The sequence below is a fragment of the Poecilia mexicana genome, unplaced genomic scaffold, assembly GCF_051168715.1.
Source record: "Poecilia mexicana isolate PSO_F unplaced genomic scaffold, ASM5116871v1 scaffold_17, whole genome shotgun sequence".
NCBI classification, from domain to species: Eukaryota; Metazoa; Chordata; class Actinopteri; order Cyprinodontiformes; family Poeciliidae; genus Poecilia; species Poecilia mexicana.
In genome coordinates this window covers 17,293,050-17,308,928 of record NW_028263386.1, presented here as the reverse complement: position 1 = coordinate 17,308,928, position 15,879 = coordinate 17,293,050, and the positions used below count along the sequence as shown (strand labels likewise).

Genomic DNA, 15,879 nt, shown 5'->3' with positions numbered 1-15,879 from the left:
TTGTACCTGGTGACAAAAGACTTGGATGCAGCTGCTTGGCCATCAAAACCTATTCCCCAAAGTAATCTACACATTTTTCCTGAGCCAGTTTTATGAACTGGCTCTTCCTGAGCTTCTAATGTTCCCATTGCTTCTAGTTTGTTATTATCCCACCAATGGTTGACTGAGTAATGTGTAATAGAGACAAAAATAACTTTTTTGCACATTTGGTATGCTATCAAAGCTGGAATTCCCTGAACTACTGAAAGCGACACATCATTTCTTTTTAGAATTTTTTTGCATGGGTGAGAAAATACCTATGGTAATTATAGCGTAAAATTTACAGGTTTGCATATTATATTTCATCACTACACCCAGATAAAACTCAGTTTCTGATTATAAAACAGCTGTTTATGATTGTTCAGTGTCCTACACTTCATAGTCAATTCTGATTCACTTTACAACTTCAGTTACACTTAATATTGTTTGGTATTTTTACAAAATTCTGTTAGTTATTGAAATAAACATGACAGATTTGTTAAGAATTATAAGGAGTCTAAGGCACACTTAGGCAATTTATGAAAAATCAGAAGGAATGTGTTTTATGGAAAAACATTTATTGGTGCTTAAAAATAAATATAAAAAGTGTTTGTATGTTTTATACGCAATTAAAAATATCTAAACATCAAGATTAAAATTCGGATTAAAAAGTCGCAATTCAAAAAATAAATTAATGAAAAAATAGAAAACTAGGAAACTATCCACACAATGCTACATGCATTTCTTTGCAAACATGAAAAAAATATATATCTAAACCAATTTTGGACTATGAAATCAAATAAGTCAAAAAAGGTTTGACTTCTTTTGTTAATTTCTTCTTCCCCATAATGGATCATAAAATATCACTGGAGGAAAATTGCGATGAGCCAATGATTAAAAAAATTGTTTACTAAAAAAGCCTCTAAAAAAACTTAAAATTTGATCTCCTGTACAAAATAGATTTCCCTTCTAAAAGCTTATCATTTCTTGTTTTGTAACTTAGATCTTCATATTACAAAATGTGAGACAGACTATTAAGATTTCTGCTGCTTCAGGTTTAGTCTTCAATCCCCCAAAAGGTATTTTTGGAGCTCAGTTTCCAGGGCCGCCATTGACTGATTTTCATCCTCATCTTCCTCCGACAGAGTCTCATCGCCACAATCTGGGAACAAGCTCCGTCCCGCGTATGCAGTGGGACTTGGCTCCTGATTCTGTGGCGAACCTGGTAGAAGAAGAGAATGACTCTGTACATTAGAGGTTGGCAGATCAATGTAAGTCTACGCTTGATGCCGAGGAGTACTTACAGAGGCTCCGAGATGCAGGAACCACCTCAGTCCAGCTGTATTCGGCCAGGGAAATGGGGTGGCTGATCCACGGCTGCAACAGAAGCTGGTCTAAAGTCATCCTCTTTGCGGGATTAGAGTGCAGCAGGCCTTGCAAAACACCATGCAGCTCTGGGGCGGCAAACAGAAAATTTGCATAACTGATTTGTAAGAAGGCAGAGCTAATAAACTGCGGCACAGAACATCATTGTACCTGGAGACAGGGGGAATGGAGGCTGAAGTTTGGCATCGAGGATTTCACCCACGTCACAGAACGGGTTCTCACTGAACAGCAGAGTGTAGAGCAAAACCCCCAGAGACCACATCTCCAGCTCTGGTCCCTCATAGCTGGGACAGGAGCACAATCATCAGATTAATAGTGTTTAGCTTCAGGGCTTTTAGCTGAACAAGGGGAGTTTTCTTAACACTGCATGGTTTCCACAAACATTATAAAGTTTAATGGGTCATGAAGGGTTTTATTTAACTGCATGCTGACCTACATTTTGCATGGAAAATGCAAAATGTTTAAAGAAAGATGATCAGAAGAACACTCCCTTTAACCCGATACCTCTAATTCTGTAATTAATTCACAAACTTATCCAATCAATTTGAATTACGCAAAGGAAGAGTTTTTAAGTGTTGTAGTTTAGCCAGAAGTTATATTTAATATTTAGAGAAACATTTCTTAAGCAGGAAGCACCTCAGTACACCATTTAATACATACTGTGCTGTAAATTATATCATTTTTGTGGTCCTTGATAGGTCCTAATGTGATTTAATCATTAGTTTTCTGATAAAACAGTATGTTAGCTCTTATACTACACAAAGTGCCACACAGTTTAACTTTTCAGTGGTGCTGAGAGTTAAATGAGGAATAAAATAAAACCTGGTGCAATTTTAAAGGGTTCTGTGTACCAAGCCATTAAAATAGCTTTTCTGGATCTTATCTTTTATCACTTGCTTTGCTCTTGGGCTGCCACTTACAAATATTGTAGAAACTATATGCAGCAGAGGCTTATAGCAGAACTAAAATAAAAAAAAATACTTATGGTGCCTTCAAAAAGTACTCTTACCTTTCAAAAGTTTGCATTTTTCACTTTTTGTCACAGAGTGTAATGCATTTCACTGAGATTTATGTGAGACCAGTAAAATGCAGCAAATGATTGTGAGGTGGAAGAAAACAATATCTGGAGTTTAAATTTGGGTTGGGCAATATGGACTGAAAATGTGATGAAATGTGGTGGCATTTATTGCAACAATCATAATAGCGACAAATATCTTTTAAAACAAATCCTTCCCGTTGTCTATAAATGTGTCACTGCTATAAAAAAATGCCATCTAAAAAATGACCAAATATGCTCCTTTTGCACAGCAGATACATTAAGTAATATTATTTTTTTATATTGATTGATTGTCTTTTTTAACAGTAAAAACAAAATGCTTAAGCAGCAAAAATAACAAGCCTGCGTTAAAATGGTCACATCATTATCTTTTGTGTTCATATTTCTGCTACATTGCATTGAATAAACCTATGTTTGTGGCTCCAATGTGTCAAATGTGAATAAGTTTTACAAATGTACATTTCATACTACTTCTCCTTGCAAAGGTGTTCAAATATTTTAAACTTTTGGCAGAACTGGAACCTATTTTAAAAAGCACACATGATTCATTTTTCACAAGGGTGAAACACTCACGCATTTCCCCGAAGCACCTCTGGGGAGCAGTACTCCAACGTGCCGCAAAAATTATAGAACAGCTTCCCAGGAGACAGAATGGCCGCAGAGCCAAAATCTATCAATCGGATGTGAAAGCACTTATCAATGATGACGTTTTCATCTTTTATGTCTCTGTGAATGATGTTCTTTGCCCTCAAGTAGAAAACAGCTGCCACAATCTGAGGGAAAAAAAAAAGAAAAAAAAAAAGTAGTTTGGATCAATAAAACACTTCATCTCACCTTGCACCATCGCCATCGCTGGTCATTCTTATACCTGTCTAAAGATGTAGCTGGCCAGGGGCTCGTCCAGTCTTGGTTGCATGTCTATGAATTCAAAAAGATCCAAACCGTCTCCATGTTTCTCCATCACCATCTGGAAATAGCTACCATTCTCAAACACCTCTGCTACCTGGAGGCAGACACACACAAAGACAAACACATACACCCATAAGAGGGATCAGCGAGGTTTTTCCTTATGCATAAAGGAACCTGATTGATTTACGTGTTCTGTGACATCAACGTTACCTTGACAATGTTATGGTGTTGAACTCTGGTCAATATGGCAATCTCCTGGCTCACTCTTCCCAACATGGGGTCATCTACCCAGCAGTCGCTCATTATTCTTGATTTGCTAATAAACTTCACAATTACCTGGAAATTTTTCATATAGGAAAAAAAAAAATCTACATATAGATTTATGATTACGTAGGATTATGTCATATTTACCACAGTTCTACGTAAAACCAAAGATTCATACTTCTTGTCCATCGCAGCGTCTTATTGCCTTCCAGACAAACCCAAATGCTCCTTTCCCCACAGATTTGATTGGCTGGTATTCTTCTTCAAACTGCCCGTCACAAGCTCGAGAATGCTCCAGATCCAGAGTGGAGCGCAGCGCTTCTCCTTGACCGGCCTCGCCAGACCTCTGATGGACAGAACATAATAAAACAAACCATGTTTCAGAAAGCTACCAGGATCTACAATGACTCCTCTTTTCCTCGTCACTCAATGTTTTCTGACAGAAGACTTAAAGTTCCACAAGTATGAAAAGTTTCTATAGGAAACTTGTTGGCTGTATATTTTTTAAACAAGGAAATACTGAATTAATTGTTCAGTTTCACCACTTTTATTGAAAATTATTCATTTTTAAGTCTTGTTTTAACATTTGAAGTGCTCTGTGTGTGCATGGACGTACATTCTATGTTTATTATGCGTTTTATACATTTTCGATGGACTTTGCTTTGTTTTTTTCTGGCAAAGTAAAATTTCCATTTTACTTAGACATCCAAGTATCTTTGTAACTAAAATGAAACTCTCAGCTGGAACTCACCTTTCCTGGGCTAGCTCCTGAATGGTTGTGAAGTGAAGGCTCAGTTCGCAATAGCGCCCCCTGCTGGTTTGATCTTTTAATCCACACGCAGAACATGAAGCTTCCATCAGAGAGGTTAGTCCTGCAAATGTCACACTGCACATCTAGTGGAGAGGAGAGGGACAGTAAACGTTAGTCCTGCTGTTATGTTGTTAATCATAATAAGGAAAACTGACATGCAGTGAAACTTCGTTACCAACCTACTCTTGTGCCGTCTCTGTGGTATCCACTTCCTACAAATTGTCCCTCTAGGACCTGCGTAATGTTTGAGGTCACCACTTGTCCATTCGCCGTCTGTTTTTTCGGTGTTGATGTGGCGGGCATGTCGGTCAAACTATTTGCTTGTTCTGCACACTCTTGGCTATTGCCTTTAGGAATCAAAGAGAGCGCTCCCCACTGATCCTGCTCTTCGCTCAAACCGAGCTCGGCCTTCACCGCAGCACTGGCGGCCTCCACTTTCTGGTCCGACTCTGCCACACCTGGAGAAGGCGTCCGTAGAAGTTCTGCTGTATCACCAGTGTACTCTCGCATGCTGAGCACCTCCACGTCGTCGCTCAGATCCAGCTCCGCTAGAACGCGGGTCACAGCATCTCCGTTGCAGTCGATGTCCACAAAGCAGCTGGCTGAGTCCAACAGAGGAGCTGAATTAGACTCATTCACCGGGGCAGCATCACGACAAAGGCGGCCAGCGAACTTGTCAGAGAAACCAGACGATGATCTGAAAAATTAAATTCAAAAGCAAAGTTGTATTTTATTTTCTACTGTTCTCTTATGCAAAGAGTGAATCTATAGGTTTTTGTAAATGCATCATTGGCACATTCTAATGACCTGCTGTCCAATGAAATGATCTCAAAGCTCGACTCTTGGAGGACCGCGGCGCGTGAGCGATGATCTTTTCTAGTCTCATTACAGCTGCCACCTGCTCTCTCATCCTGTACAGGCGTGTCTGCAAAATATTTCACAATATCATTAAGTTTTCACTTGTTTTCCTAAACTTTGACAAATGCTGACAAAACATGGTCAAGTTAAAAAAAAAAAAAAAAAAAAATTTAAAAAAGCGAAGGTGAACTTAAATAGTACCTGGTGTAATCTTGATCGCAGGTGCAATATTCTGCTGAATCACATTGAGCAGCTGCTCGTCTCTGTTCTGGTTGGACGGCTCAGTGGAAATCAAGCAGCAGGTGTCTTCATCTGGAGTTTCCACCCAGGCGAACGTCTTAAGGAGAGCCTGGGTGGAATCTGCACAATCCAGCGTGTTACAGCCGGGAGCCGCCCGGGCTGCTTCCTCAATCAGCTCTGCGGTATTATTGGCCCTGCAAACACATTTTATTCACTCTGTTTATTAAGTTGAGAAAGAAGAAGAAAACTTAAGTTCAAATCTAACAAAAAAAAAGTTGATACACTGCCTTACAAATATTGATAATTCTTGGGCTTTTTCGTATTTTGTCAGGATATAAACATTAAAGTCTAGATTTAAAGGTGTGGGGAAAAAAATTCAAAAACAAAACTTGGATCTGGTATTGATACTACATATGGATATACTTTGACAAAGTAAGTTTTATGAGAAATAACTTTTTTATAACTATTTGTAACAAGCTGAAAATTGAAAGCAATTTATAACTTTTCTTCCACTTTACATTTATGAACTGCTTTATAATTGTCTATTACATAAAATCCAAACAAAATGAATTACATTTTGTTCAATATATTGAGTTTATCAATATATTCTGTTCATTCATGTTGATGCTACTTGATGTTATTAGCTAGTCTGTGTAAAATTGATAGAAATCCCTTTGAAAGAGCAACAATCTGCGAAATTGTGGTTTATAAAAAGAGTTACTTCCTCTATTGTTTTGGGAACCTATGTAGATGCAGTTGGTACATTTTTTGCTGCCATGTTTGTGGAAGATCTTACATTTTTTAAACAAAAATGTAGTCAATCTTAAGGTACTATTAGATTACCTCAACAAAGCATAAATGATGAAAATCAAAGTGTGATTGCAACCCTTGCAGAGTAACTTACAACCTGCAATCATTTCACAGTAATATTGGCAGAGATTAGGGGTGTAGTGATACAAGAATCTCACGATACGATACACAATATTCTGCTCATGATACAATATATATTGCGATATTCATCAAACGATACAATCCAATACACTTTTGCAATTTTCTGAAAGATTTTAGAGGGACAGAGTGATTTTGGTGACATTTTGTGACTGTTATAGAGTTGGACTGAATTAATTTAACTAAAAACTGATTAAAAGCACCAGCTACACAATACCTGGCTCTGGTTGGACATGGACACAGACTTAAAGTCGACAGCTGGACAAAATGAATCAAAGAAGTGGTGAGAAAACATGTTTCTTTTAATTGAAACAGTGCAAACTGTAGCTTACATGCATTTGTAAAGTAAATAAAGTGCACCAAGTACCCTGCTCTAAATAGTTTGATACCTTTTTAACCTTGACACTTAACATCTGAAGGAATCACTAAACCTGGTGACCTAGTCACTCTCCCGGTGAAGCAAGCAGTGAGTGAGCAGGGTGACAGTTGGATGTTACGATATTTGCGGATGAATATCGATTTTTTTTTCCAGGAAAGAAAATATCGATATACATCACAAAATCGATATTATAACACAACCCTAACAGACATGCCATTCATTTAGACTCAAAAACAGCAAAAACAGACTACTGTTGAAAAGATACCAGTGACATTATTTGTCCAATACAGAAAAAAAACTTTCATGAGGAAATAGGTATATTATATATGATAACTTACATGACCAAATGTGTGGAGGTAACTGCAGGAAGAGAGAATGTCGACGTGGCACTGCCTTGATTCTCCAGCCTGGAGCTTGTTCCAGTAAAGATCCTGCCTCTTCCTGAGGAACTTCTTTTCAGGATAGCCTGCTGCACCATTCCCATGTCTCCAGCCACCAAGGACGAAGGATCTGAGATGAAAAAAAACCCCAAACACCTAAATGATCCACATTGCAAAACATACGGCATGTAGAAATAATCCTGCTGGAAAAGGCAAATATCAAACCAGAAATTTTCAGAAAAAGAGAAGTGCTCACCATCATTTTCTGATATTTTGGACACAGCTGGACTTTTGTCCAGCTCTATGCGAGTGTCAGAAACAGCGCCAGCCTTTTTCCCCGCGCCAGTCATCCATTCATAGAAACCGGGCATCAGAAAAGCAGCACTCTGTTGACAAAAAGGGACACAAATTAGAGCTGGTCTGAGCAGCAGCAGTGTTGGACTGGTAAGTTTGACTAACCTTTCCTAGAAGCTCGTCCTTGCTGTACCCAAACAATCTGAGGGCCAGATGGTTGTGAATGCTGAAGATTGAGCCATCTGGCCACAGGAGCAGAAGGCCGCTCAACGGAGCGAACGCCCAGACAGTTGCAGAGTATTCTGGCGTTGGTGTGGGAGAGGAGACGGTGTGGTCAAATCCGTCTTCTGTAAAAGATCCAAAAGACAAAAATAAGGTCAGGTTGGTGGTTTCAAGAATCACATGCAGTTTGTCTCACTAAAAAAGATCTATTTATGTGTATATAAGAATAAAATAAACAAGACAGTTCATGTGGTCTTAATAAAAATAAATAAATAAAACTATTTGTTAGGCCTGTCACAATAGACAAATTTTGCTGAGCGATTGTCTAAGAAATTATTGCGATAAACGATAATATTGTTTCAAGACCTTTTGACACTGATTTAATGGAAATGACTAATAATGCATGTAATTTCCTGCCATATATAGATACACTTTATTTTCAAAAGAACACATAACACTGGAACTGATAAACTAAATAAACAAAACCAAAACCAAAATGGATTCTTAGTCTCCATTAACAAAAAAACGTACTTGAATAAAAACTAAACAAAGAGCCAAAGTGGAAATAAATACTGCGTTCAACCAAGAGTGCAGATTATGAAGTCTGTATGTGCCCTTCAGTAATCACTAAATTTAGATAGAGACGATGGGCACATCCGACTACTGATGCAATAGTTCATGCAACACGATTTTTGCTCCTATTTTCCCCTTACAACAATCTTAGATTGTTGGCCGATCTAAGATTGTCGCTGGTGATTTCGTATCCGTGTGTTACGGTGGATAGTTGTGGACGCTATTAGGGTCCACAATAGGGTTTTTCCCTTCCCCGAAGCATTAACGCTGAATGTGACAGGTAGTCAATCAGAAAGCGGGGATTCACCTCCGTGATTTCTGAGGGGAAATTACGAGGGGAATCCCAAACAGCTGACACGGCGCAACACGAAGTCCAGCGGACATTGGAGATGATATGTGGAAACAACATTAATATTTATTCAACATTTCGTGCAAAGAATATAGAAATTACAAGGGGAGGAGTTGGAGCCAAATTGCTACCGCAGTTGATAAACCCGGTATGTTTTCAGCTGTTCTTCGTTAACGTGACATAAATGGGTTATAATGATTTTCATTCAGTCAGGACTTTACGCTGACTCTAGCCACATGCATAACATGTAGATTCTAGTAAAGCATTGATTAATGCCTGGCTTTAAAATTAGTTAACTGGACTTGTAGCCATCATTTTGTGCCCATGTGGCTGGACACCACACAGCACGACGAACCCGATCGAACCGTTATACCTAGGATTTCTGTCGGCTAATGTGTCTCAGGTTTTGAAAATTGGCTGACAGCAGGCCGACAACTCCTGTAGTGTGAGATGGACATTACATTGAGGAAATGAGGAAGGGAGGGTCATTGGAGAGCACCGGAGCTGAGCCTTTTTTCATTCAGTGTAATCAACAAAAAGAAAAAAAAGGCAGGAAGAGACAATAAAGCCGATAATTAAAATGGGGTCGATAGGTTTCATTTATCGTGCGATTAACTGATTTATTGTTTATCGCGTCAGGCCTACTAATTGTAGCTCACAATCTTTTTAAATTGGTGCTTCTGGATGGCATAGAAAGGCATTGGTTATTACTGACTTAAAACATTTTGTAACACTTCAGTATTCATAACTTATGGATATAAATAATCAAAGAAATGCTCAACTGTCACTTATAATTTAGTTTAATTATATTTTTTGTGGAAACCTTTTATGACACCCAATTTCCAATTACTTTGATTCACTCCATTTGAATCAAAGTAAATATTCCATGAGTCGTATTCCATTCAACTCTTATGGAATGTAACAGAACACATCTAATCAAACCAAACTGCCTCTGAGCATCCTTTGTGCTGGTAGGAATTATCTATTGTAGCCATAAAAACACATTTCCCTTCAGCAGACTTATAGATTATAGAACATTAGATTGCTGGTTGTCAAATGGAGCACATAAGATTACCCCCCGGCAGGTACGAAACAACCAAAGATACAAATGTACAGAATGGCAAAGGTCCGAAACACTGACCGAGGATTTGTAACCATCATTACAATGAAAAAATAAAATAAATGCATCTTGCAACTACTATTTGTTTCTCTAGGAGTGTGCTGAATTGTTTCAGCTCGTTAAAGCTTTTTGACTTAATGCGTGATTTAACAACCGTTTCTTTCATTTTTCCTGTTATATCACGACGATAAAATTCTGGTGATTTTAACGCTGCAATATTTATAAATATTGCAGCGTATTTATAAATTTATAAATATAAATATTTATAAATATTTGTAAATATTTATAACCAACCTGGAGACTGCTCTTTAGTTAGAGCTTCTTCAACGTTACTATGATCTGAAAGTCTCATGTTGCTCACAGGAGCAATGAGACGGGAGCCGTCTCTTGACAAGGTGCCGCCGTCGTTGTGGTGGTACTGGGGTTTCCCACACAGAGCAGCCCCCTGGAGTTTCACATAGAGAGGGACAGATGCACCTCCTGTGCTTTTCCCACATACCTTCTGAACCCTCAGCATCTGAAAGAAAGGGAGAAAATGCAGTCATAATCAGACTAATGAAATGCTAAAGCTAAAAAATATTTGAGGTAAACTAGCTAGGTACTGGAATTTTTATAAAAAGTGTCAGAAAAGGGAGATGTCATGAGGTAAATTGTGTCGTCCGCTTACTTTGGGCAATGCATGACTGTAGACGGGGATTTGTAAAGATGGGATAAGCTCCTTTACAGACACTCCTTTCAGCTCCTCAGGGTTGTGATATCCATGGAGACAAGCAAACGCCAAGTCACAGCTTAGGATCGAGCCCTTAAAATGACATTAAATATGCAGCAGGCATCAGATATTTATATAGACCATGAAAAGACACATAATCCCCTTTTCTGCGCTGTCTGACATTAAATCAAAGCTATTTTTTTATGCTGAGATCAGGTATGTTTACTAAAATGATTTCCATGTATTAAATGCTAGAACCATAATATTTACTTTCTTTAAATTCAGAGGTTTAGATACACTTTCAAACAATCTGGGAAATCCCAAATGATGATGTCATGACTTTGTGAGCTTCTGATATGTTGATTCACAACATCTGAATTAAAAACTGGACGAACTTAGTCTGAGTCATTAAATCAGACTAAAAATAGAGTTCTGTATCTTTCTGTGCAGTAGAGGTATGCATCATATGAAGGTAATTTTTCCACGGTAAATATTGGTGTACTCACGTCTTGGGAGAAGGACACAAAGGATGATATCCTCTCTACACATTCCATCATGACAAGCCGGTGGTCTTCATTTTCTGACTGCCTGTGGGTACACACCGATACCGGCACCTCTCCAGATAATGTCACAGCATCCACCTCAAAAACAAAATCACAAACGTCTAAAAAGGTACACATATATTTCACCAGGAGAGTAGACAATCGTAGTTAATGGAGCACTAGATTGGTACAATACACTGAATCACAGTTGTCACACAACATTCAAGTGGTCCATATTACCACAACAAAGGACTGCCTGGATGCAATATTTGCAATTTCTCAAGGAGCTTGCATTCAAACTCAGCTTGCCAATACTGTATTTTGCCAGTTGATTCATGTGCTTGATTCAAATTTAAGTGACCACGATGCTAAATCCCATGGGGACATTGTAAAGACAAAACATTATTATAACATTGTGTTTTCTTCATATGATGCGGCCCAGCTGACCACGTGATGAGCTATAAAACTCAGAAAACAATTTCAGTTTCATAGATTTCATACCACTTTTCCAGACACAATAGCAACAATTCCATCTGCAAGCTGATAATCTTCTTCCAGCGATTTTTCCAAAACTTGAGTTGTTTTCTTTAAGACAGAAGACAACTTCTTTCCAACTAGATCCTCAGTGGAGCATTCAAAAAGTTTGGGCGCCTGGTCATTCGCTGATAAAATCTGTAAAAAAGTGTATAAAGGACATAATTAAGTGGTTAGTTTCCAGATATGAGGAGCTACTCAGTAAATGTAAGTGAATGCATGTACAGTACCTCAGTTGTTTTGTGGGAGACAACAAGAACAACTTTGTTAGGGTTGATGGCAGATGGATGTCCTGACAGAGCAAAGTCTCCAGAAATAACCAGACTGATGAAGCTTTCCTCAGATTCGGTGGAAGAATTTGAAAAGGAGTCAACAGAAACTTGGGAGCCAGGAAGTAAACAATGTTTTTTTGTTCCCACTGTAGTGCAAACATCCAAAGGCTCACCTGCAACACACAGTTATCCACTTTCCAATAAGAGCGCTAATTAGAAGTGCTTCAGTTTTTGGCTTAAGTGGATTTCAAATATCCAGACTTGTCAAGATGACAGATGTAGAAATAAATCTTACCTGCAATGAAATCAGGATAATCGCGATGTTGCAAAGCAACAAAACTATTGCTGTTGCTCGGTGTCCGAGTACCTGGGAAGGACTTATTCAGGTCTAAATCATCCTTCCGCTGGTCGCAGGAGATGTCGGGTGGCACACAAATGGTATGTCCTTTGTCTCCCAAGCTCATGTATGATCTAATATCAGTCGACATTGCTTTTCATCATCTGTGGTGGAAAGTCAACAAACTGAGGAGGTTTTAATGGACACCCGAGCAGCTGGTGAAGTAGCCTTTACACCCACATCAACCTGAGTATGGCGGCTTGTATTTCCTCGTTGTTAGGAGGCAGTTTCAGTTGGTGTTAGTTGACAAGGTAACGGAGTCTGCGCTGAGATTTCTGGCTGCTAACTCCTATGCTAATGCTACTGCAAACACACCCACTGAACTCAGCTTTTGCTTTGGTTACTCGCTTCACCTGAAACGCCGCATTCTTAGACGAGGTTAGCGGAGTGTTGGCAAAGCGTCACGACCTTCCAGACGGTCACTCTTAGTTAAAAAACAGGCCTAGTTATTGTTACTGACAATACTAGGCCTGCTACAAGTCTGTACTCCCCCGAGTGTTATTTTTGGAAACCGCGGGTTTCAGGGAAAAGACGGATACCTTTCTTCTAGCCAATCGGAGCTCCTCGTGGCTATTGCAGAAATTCTATTGGATACTTTAACCGGAAAACCCGCCTTCACGGAATCGTTCTGACAAATCAAAGCTAAAATAAGCTAAAATAAAATAAAATATTTATGACTCAAACACATGCAATAATAAATTACACTATTTGTATATAACAAATGAAGTTAATAATATTAAGATGCTTAAAGACTCTTGTTTCTGCATTTTACCGTCAGTTTGACATTTTTAATTTTCTGAGTCAAAATAGGAGGCACACGATTCTAAGCGTTTCTTTAATTTTCATGTACAAATTTGACGAACACCACCATAATACATATCTGGACAAACAGAACATAGCAAAGATGATCCCATTACATAAAACAACCATCTGGGAGAAACTAGGAAAAAAAAAAAAAAAACTCTGTTTGTTCCAGGTGCAATTACTGCAAGGGTCCATATGGTGTTCTTTTTAATTTTTTCCACCACTATATCTCTTCATTAGCCACATGGCTTTATTTGTTATCCACAAGCTCCCCTGCAGGAGGATCATCACCCCGACTTCAATGAGACACTTTTCTATCCACAGTACCGACTGAAATGAAATGAATCAGATACAATTCCTACTGACAGAAACTCTGCCAGTGTACAAACTGAAATAGGTTGAAAGGGCACAGTAGGAAAATACACTCTGCGGTGCTATTGCATAAGTGAAAAAGAGAACAGAACAACATAACTGCTCATTACATGTAACAGTCATTACATATGTTTAGAGTCATATATATATATTTATTTATTTCATTTAAACTAATTAAACTTTGTTTTTTATGGCAATAGCAAAAACAATGTTTAGCTGACATTTAGGTCTTCCAGTTCTGAAGCAATCACATGGACAAGCAAGCTCCAGCTGCATTGGGGAATGTTCATCCATTCTGCTGAAATATGGCTCATTATAATCACCATTTGTAATTCTTTTTACAATACATACATTATACAGTAAAATAGATTCCTCTAGCATTAGGTCCATTTTGATGCAAATAATCTATTATAGTGCTCTGCTCTGCTTAATTGGATGCTTAGAGGTAATTAATTCCTCAGTAGTTTTCTCTACATGCACTGATGGCCATTTTAACGGAGCATTTAAACAATTAACTCTATTCTTCTTCCAGCACTATATGGTTCAGCACCTTCTGCAAAGTTCGCTGTTGTTGAAGTTTTTTTTTTTTTTTTGATGCAGGGAATTGTCTTGATGGATCCTCCAAATCGTGTTCAGTCTGATAACTGGCTGGTTTTGCATGCACACTTTGTCGTCATGTAGCCCACTTCACAGTTATGAGTTGAAAGAGCCAAGTACAATCACACAGTCCTCCACAGATACACACAGTCGTGGGCACGCACTTATGGTGCCATGGCTGTGAAAAGTGAGCTTTGAAAAGCCTTATGAGCGTAGCTTAGTAGAAAGTGTCCATCCTAGTGGTGGTAGTCCCTTTTACTGTGTGGACGGTTGCCCAGAATATGGTCCATTTCTGAAGCAATACCTGCTGTAATCTTTGGAATTACCTAAAATGTGCAGAAACAAAACAACAAAACAAAAACAACAGTGCGTTATCAAACGCTGACAATGCTGGGCAACAACACAAAGAAGCAAATGCTGGAAAGGGCTTGAATGTGTACCTGAATGGCTCCCAGGTTTTCTGTCAGCTGCGTGGGATTGGAGGCCCCCAGGAGCACTGAGCTGACTCCCTCATTCCTCAAGCACCAGGCTTACGATGAGGATAGCAGAATATTAGTCTAACAGGGTAATTCTAATGAAAACATATTTAACAGTGGACGCGACGAAAATGAGAAATTAACTTTGATATTTACCGATGGCTAACTGTGGCAAGGTGCATCCTAGTTTTTCTCCAATATGAGTCAGTTCTTTTAGTTTGGACTGCTGTTTTCTCCCCTCCTCACTCGTTATCTTCTCCCTCAACCACTGATATGGCTAGAAAAATAAAGACGAATAAACAGAATTAAACGTTAAACATAAAAATCAACTTAAACTACATATTGTTACAAAAGTGACTGAACCTCTTTTGTTACTTTACAACCACAAACCATAAAGAGTATTATTAGAATTTCACGGGCCTCTACACAAAGTAGTTCATTATTGCGAATTGGAGGAAAACTATAATTTGTGGTTTTTAACCAAGAGACATGCGTTCATAATCGACCTTTTTTTTATTTTTTAGAACCACTGTTTGTTAAAATAACAGATCTAAGTGACTACCAATTTTGCCCATTTGGATGCCTATATTTTTTGCCTGTTCTTTGCAGAATAATTCAAGCTCAGTCAAATTGAACAGAGAGCGCTGGTGAACAAGTCATTCCTCAGACTTCTACAGGCTTTAACAGGGCCATACTAACCCATTAATCATCCTTGATTTAAACCAATACATTGTAGGTCCAGCAGTGTTGTTTATTTGCTGTAAAATGAATGATCCCAGTCTCAGATCTTTCAAGGCTAACAGCTTTTCTTCTAGGATTGCCAGTATTTAGCTCCATCCATCTCCCCGTCAACAGTGATTAATCTCCCTGTCCCGCAAGACTCTGACTCCTGTTTCGTTTTTTAGTTTTATTTTTGCACCTGTCAGTTACAAAGCTGCGGCTGCATAGATGGGTTTTCCCCAAGGTGGAATTTCATCTGACATGCCATCAAATTGTGTCATTTGTAAGAATTGTCAAAACACAATGAGGTATCAGACCGTCTGGAAGAGAATGCATGTCAGTTTGTCATATTAATAGGTACACCAAGGCCCGCTAATGTAATAGCTAAACGAGCCATCATTCAGCACCATTTAGCAGGTTCAATTTAGGTCTTGTCTGACAGCAATCTTCTGACACCACAGTTGTCTTAGAAAAAGATTTTTCCTTTCAAAATGTGAAACTTTAAAGCTCATTGAGAGCTATTGATCTTCTCATTACTTGTCTGATTAAAGCTTTCCTTGCCCTGTCAGAGTAGGCAGACAACCATAACTGTATAGTATTGCATTCGTGTAGCGTTCTCCATTTTTGGATGATGAATTAGAGAATGCT

General features: G+C 38.6%; 2 protein-coding genes and 1 long non-coding RNA gene across 4 annotated transcripts in view; 1 reads left to right on the top strand and 2 right to left on the bottom strand.

The window, feature by feature from the left end:
* Positions 1–575: 575 nt before the first annotated feature.
* Positions 576–12,874, bottom strand: pask (PAS domain containing serine/threonine kinase). The gene is made up of 20 exons (XM_015014098.2): positions 12,161–12,874; positions 11,824–12,038; positions 11,561–11,731; positions 11,024–11,158; positions 10,476–10,610; positions 10,103–10,325; positions 7,710–7,891; positions 7,507–7,636; positions 7,209–7,380; positions 5,505–5,737; positions 5,253–5,370; positions 4,625–5,142; positions 4,386–4,528; positions 3,813–3,980; positions 3,581–3,706; positions 3,330–3,464; positions 3,035–3,234; positions 1,555–1,688; positions 1,323–1,472; positions 576–1,240 (listed from the first exon to the last, which is right to left on the bottom strand). The coding sequence occupies exons 1-20, from the start codon at positions 12,351–12,353 to the stop codon at positions 1,083–1,085; spliced, it is 3,639 nt and encodes a 1,212-aa protein (XP_014869584.2). The 5' UTR covers positions 12,354–12,874; the 3' UTR covers positions 576–1,082.
* Positions 1,162–4,025, top strand: LOC148154793 (uncharacterized). The gene is made up of 2 exons (XR_015765802.1): positions 1,162–1,289; positions 3,875–4,025. It is a non-coding gene; the product is annotated as an uncharacterized LOC148154793 (long non-coding RNA).
* A 209-nt stretch (positions 12,875–13,083) lies between the features above and the next one.
* kcnab1b (potassium voltage-gated channel subfamily A regulatory beta subunit 1b) overlaps positions 13,084–15,879 on the bottom strand; it is a 32,002-nt gene continuing 29,206 nt past the window's right edge. For both annotated transcript variants that reach the window (XM_015014087.2, XM_015014088.2), the window contains exons 13-15: positions 14,668–14,788; positions 14,476–14,564; positions 13,084–14,361 (exon numbers count right to left, since the gene is read on the bottom strand). In XM_015014087.2, coding sequence (XP_014869573.2) covers positions 14,272–14,361; positions 14,476–14,564; positions 14,668–14,788 — 300 coding nt within the window. In that variant the 3' untranslated portion in view covers positions 13,084–14,271. The remainder of the gene's footprint in view (positions 14,362–14,475; positions 14,565–14,667; positions 14,789–15,879) is intronic.

Bases quoted from the DNA above. Each gene is read 5' to 3' on its own strand.
- pask (XM_015014098.2), bottom strand. From the start codon at position 12,353: ATGTCGACTGATATTAGATCATACATGAGCTTGGGAGACAAAGGACAT. The intron at 5,371-5,504 runs GTACTATTTAAG...AATATTTTGCAG, and splicing joins TGCGATCAAGATTACACCAG to ACACGCCTGTACAGGATGAG. The intron at 3,235-3,329 runs GTATAAGAATGA...TTTTTCCCTCAG, and splicing joins CCAGCTACATCTTTAGACAG to ATTGTGGCAGCTGTTTTCTA.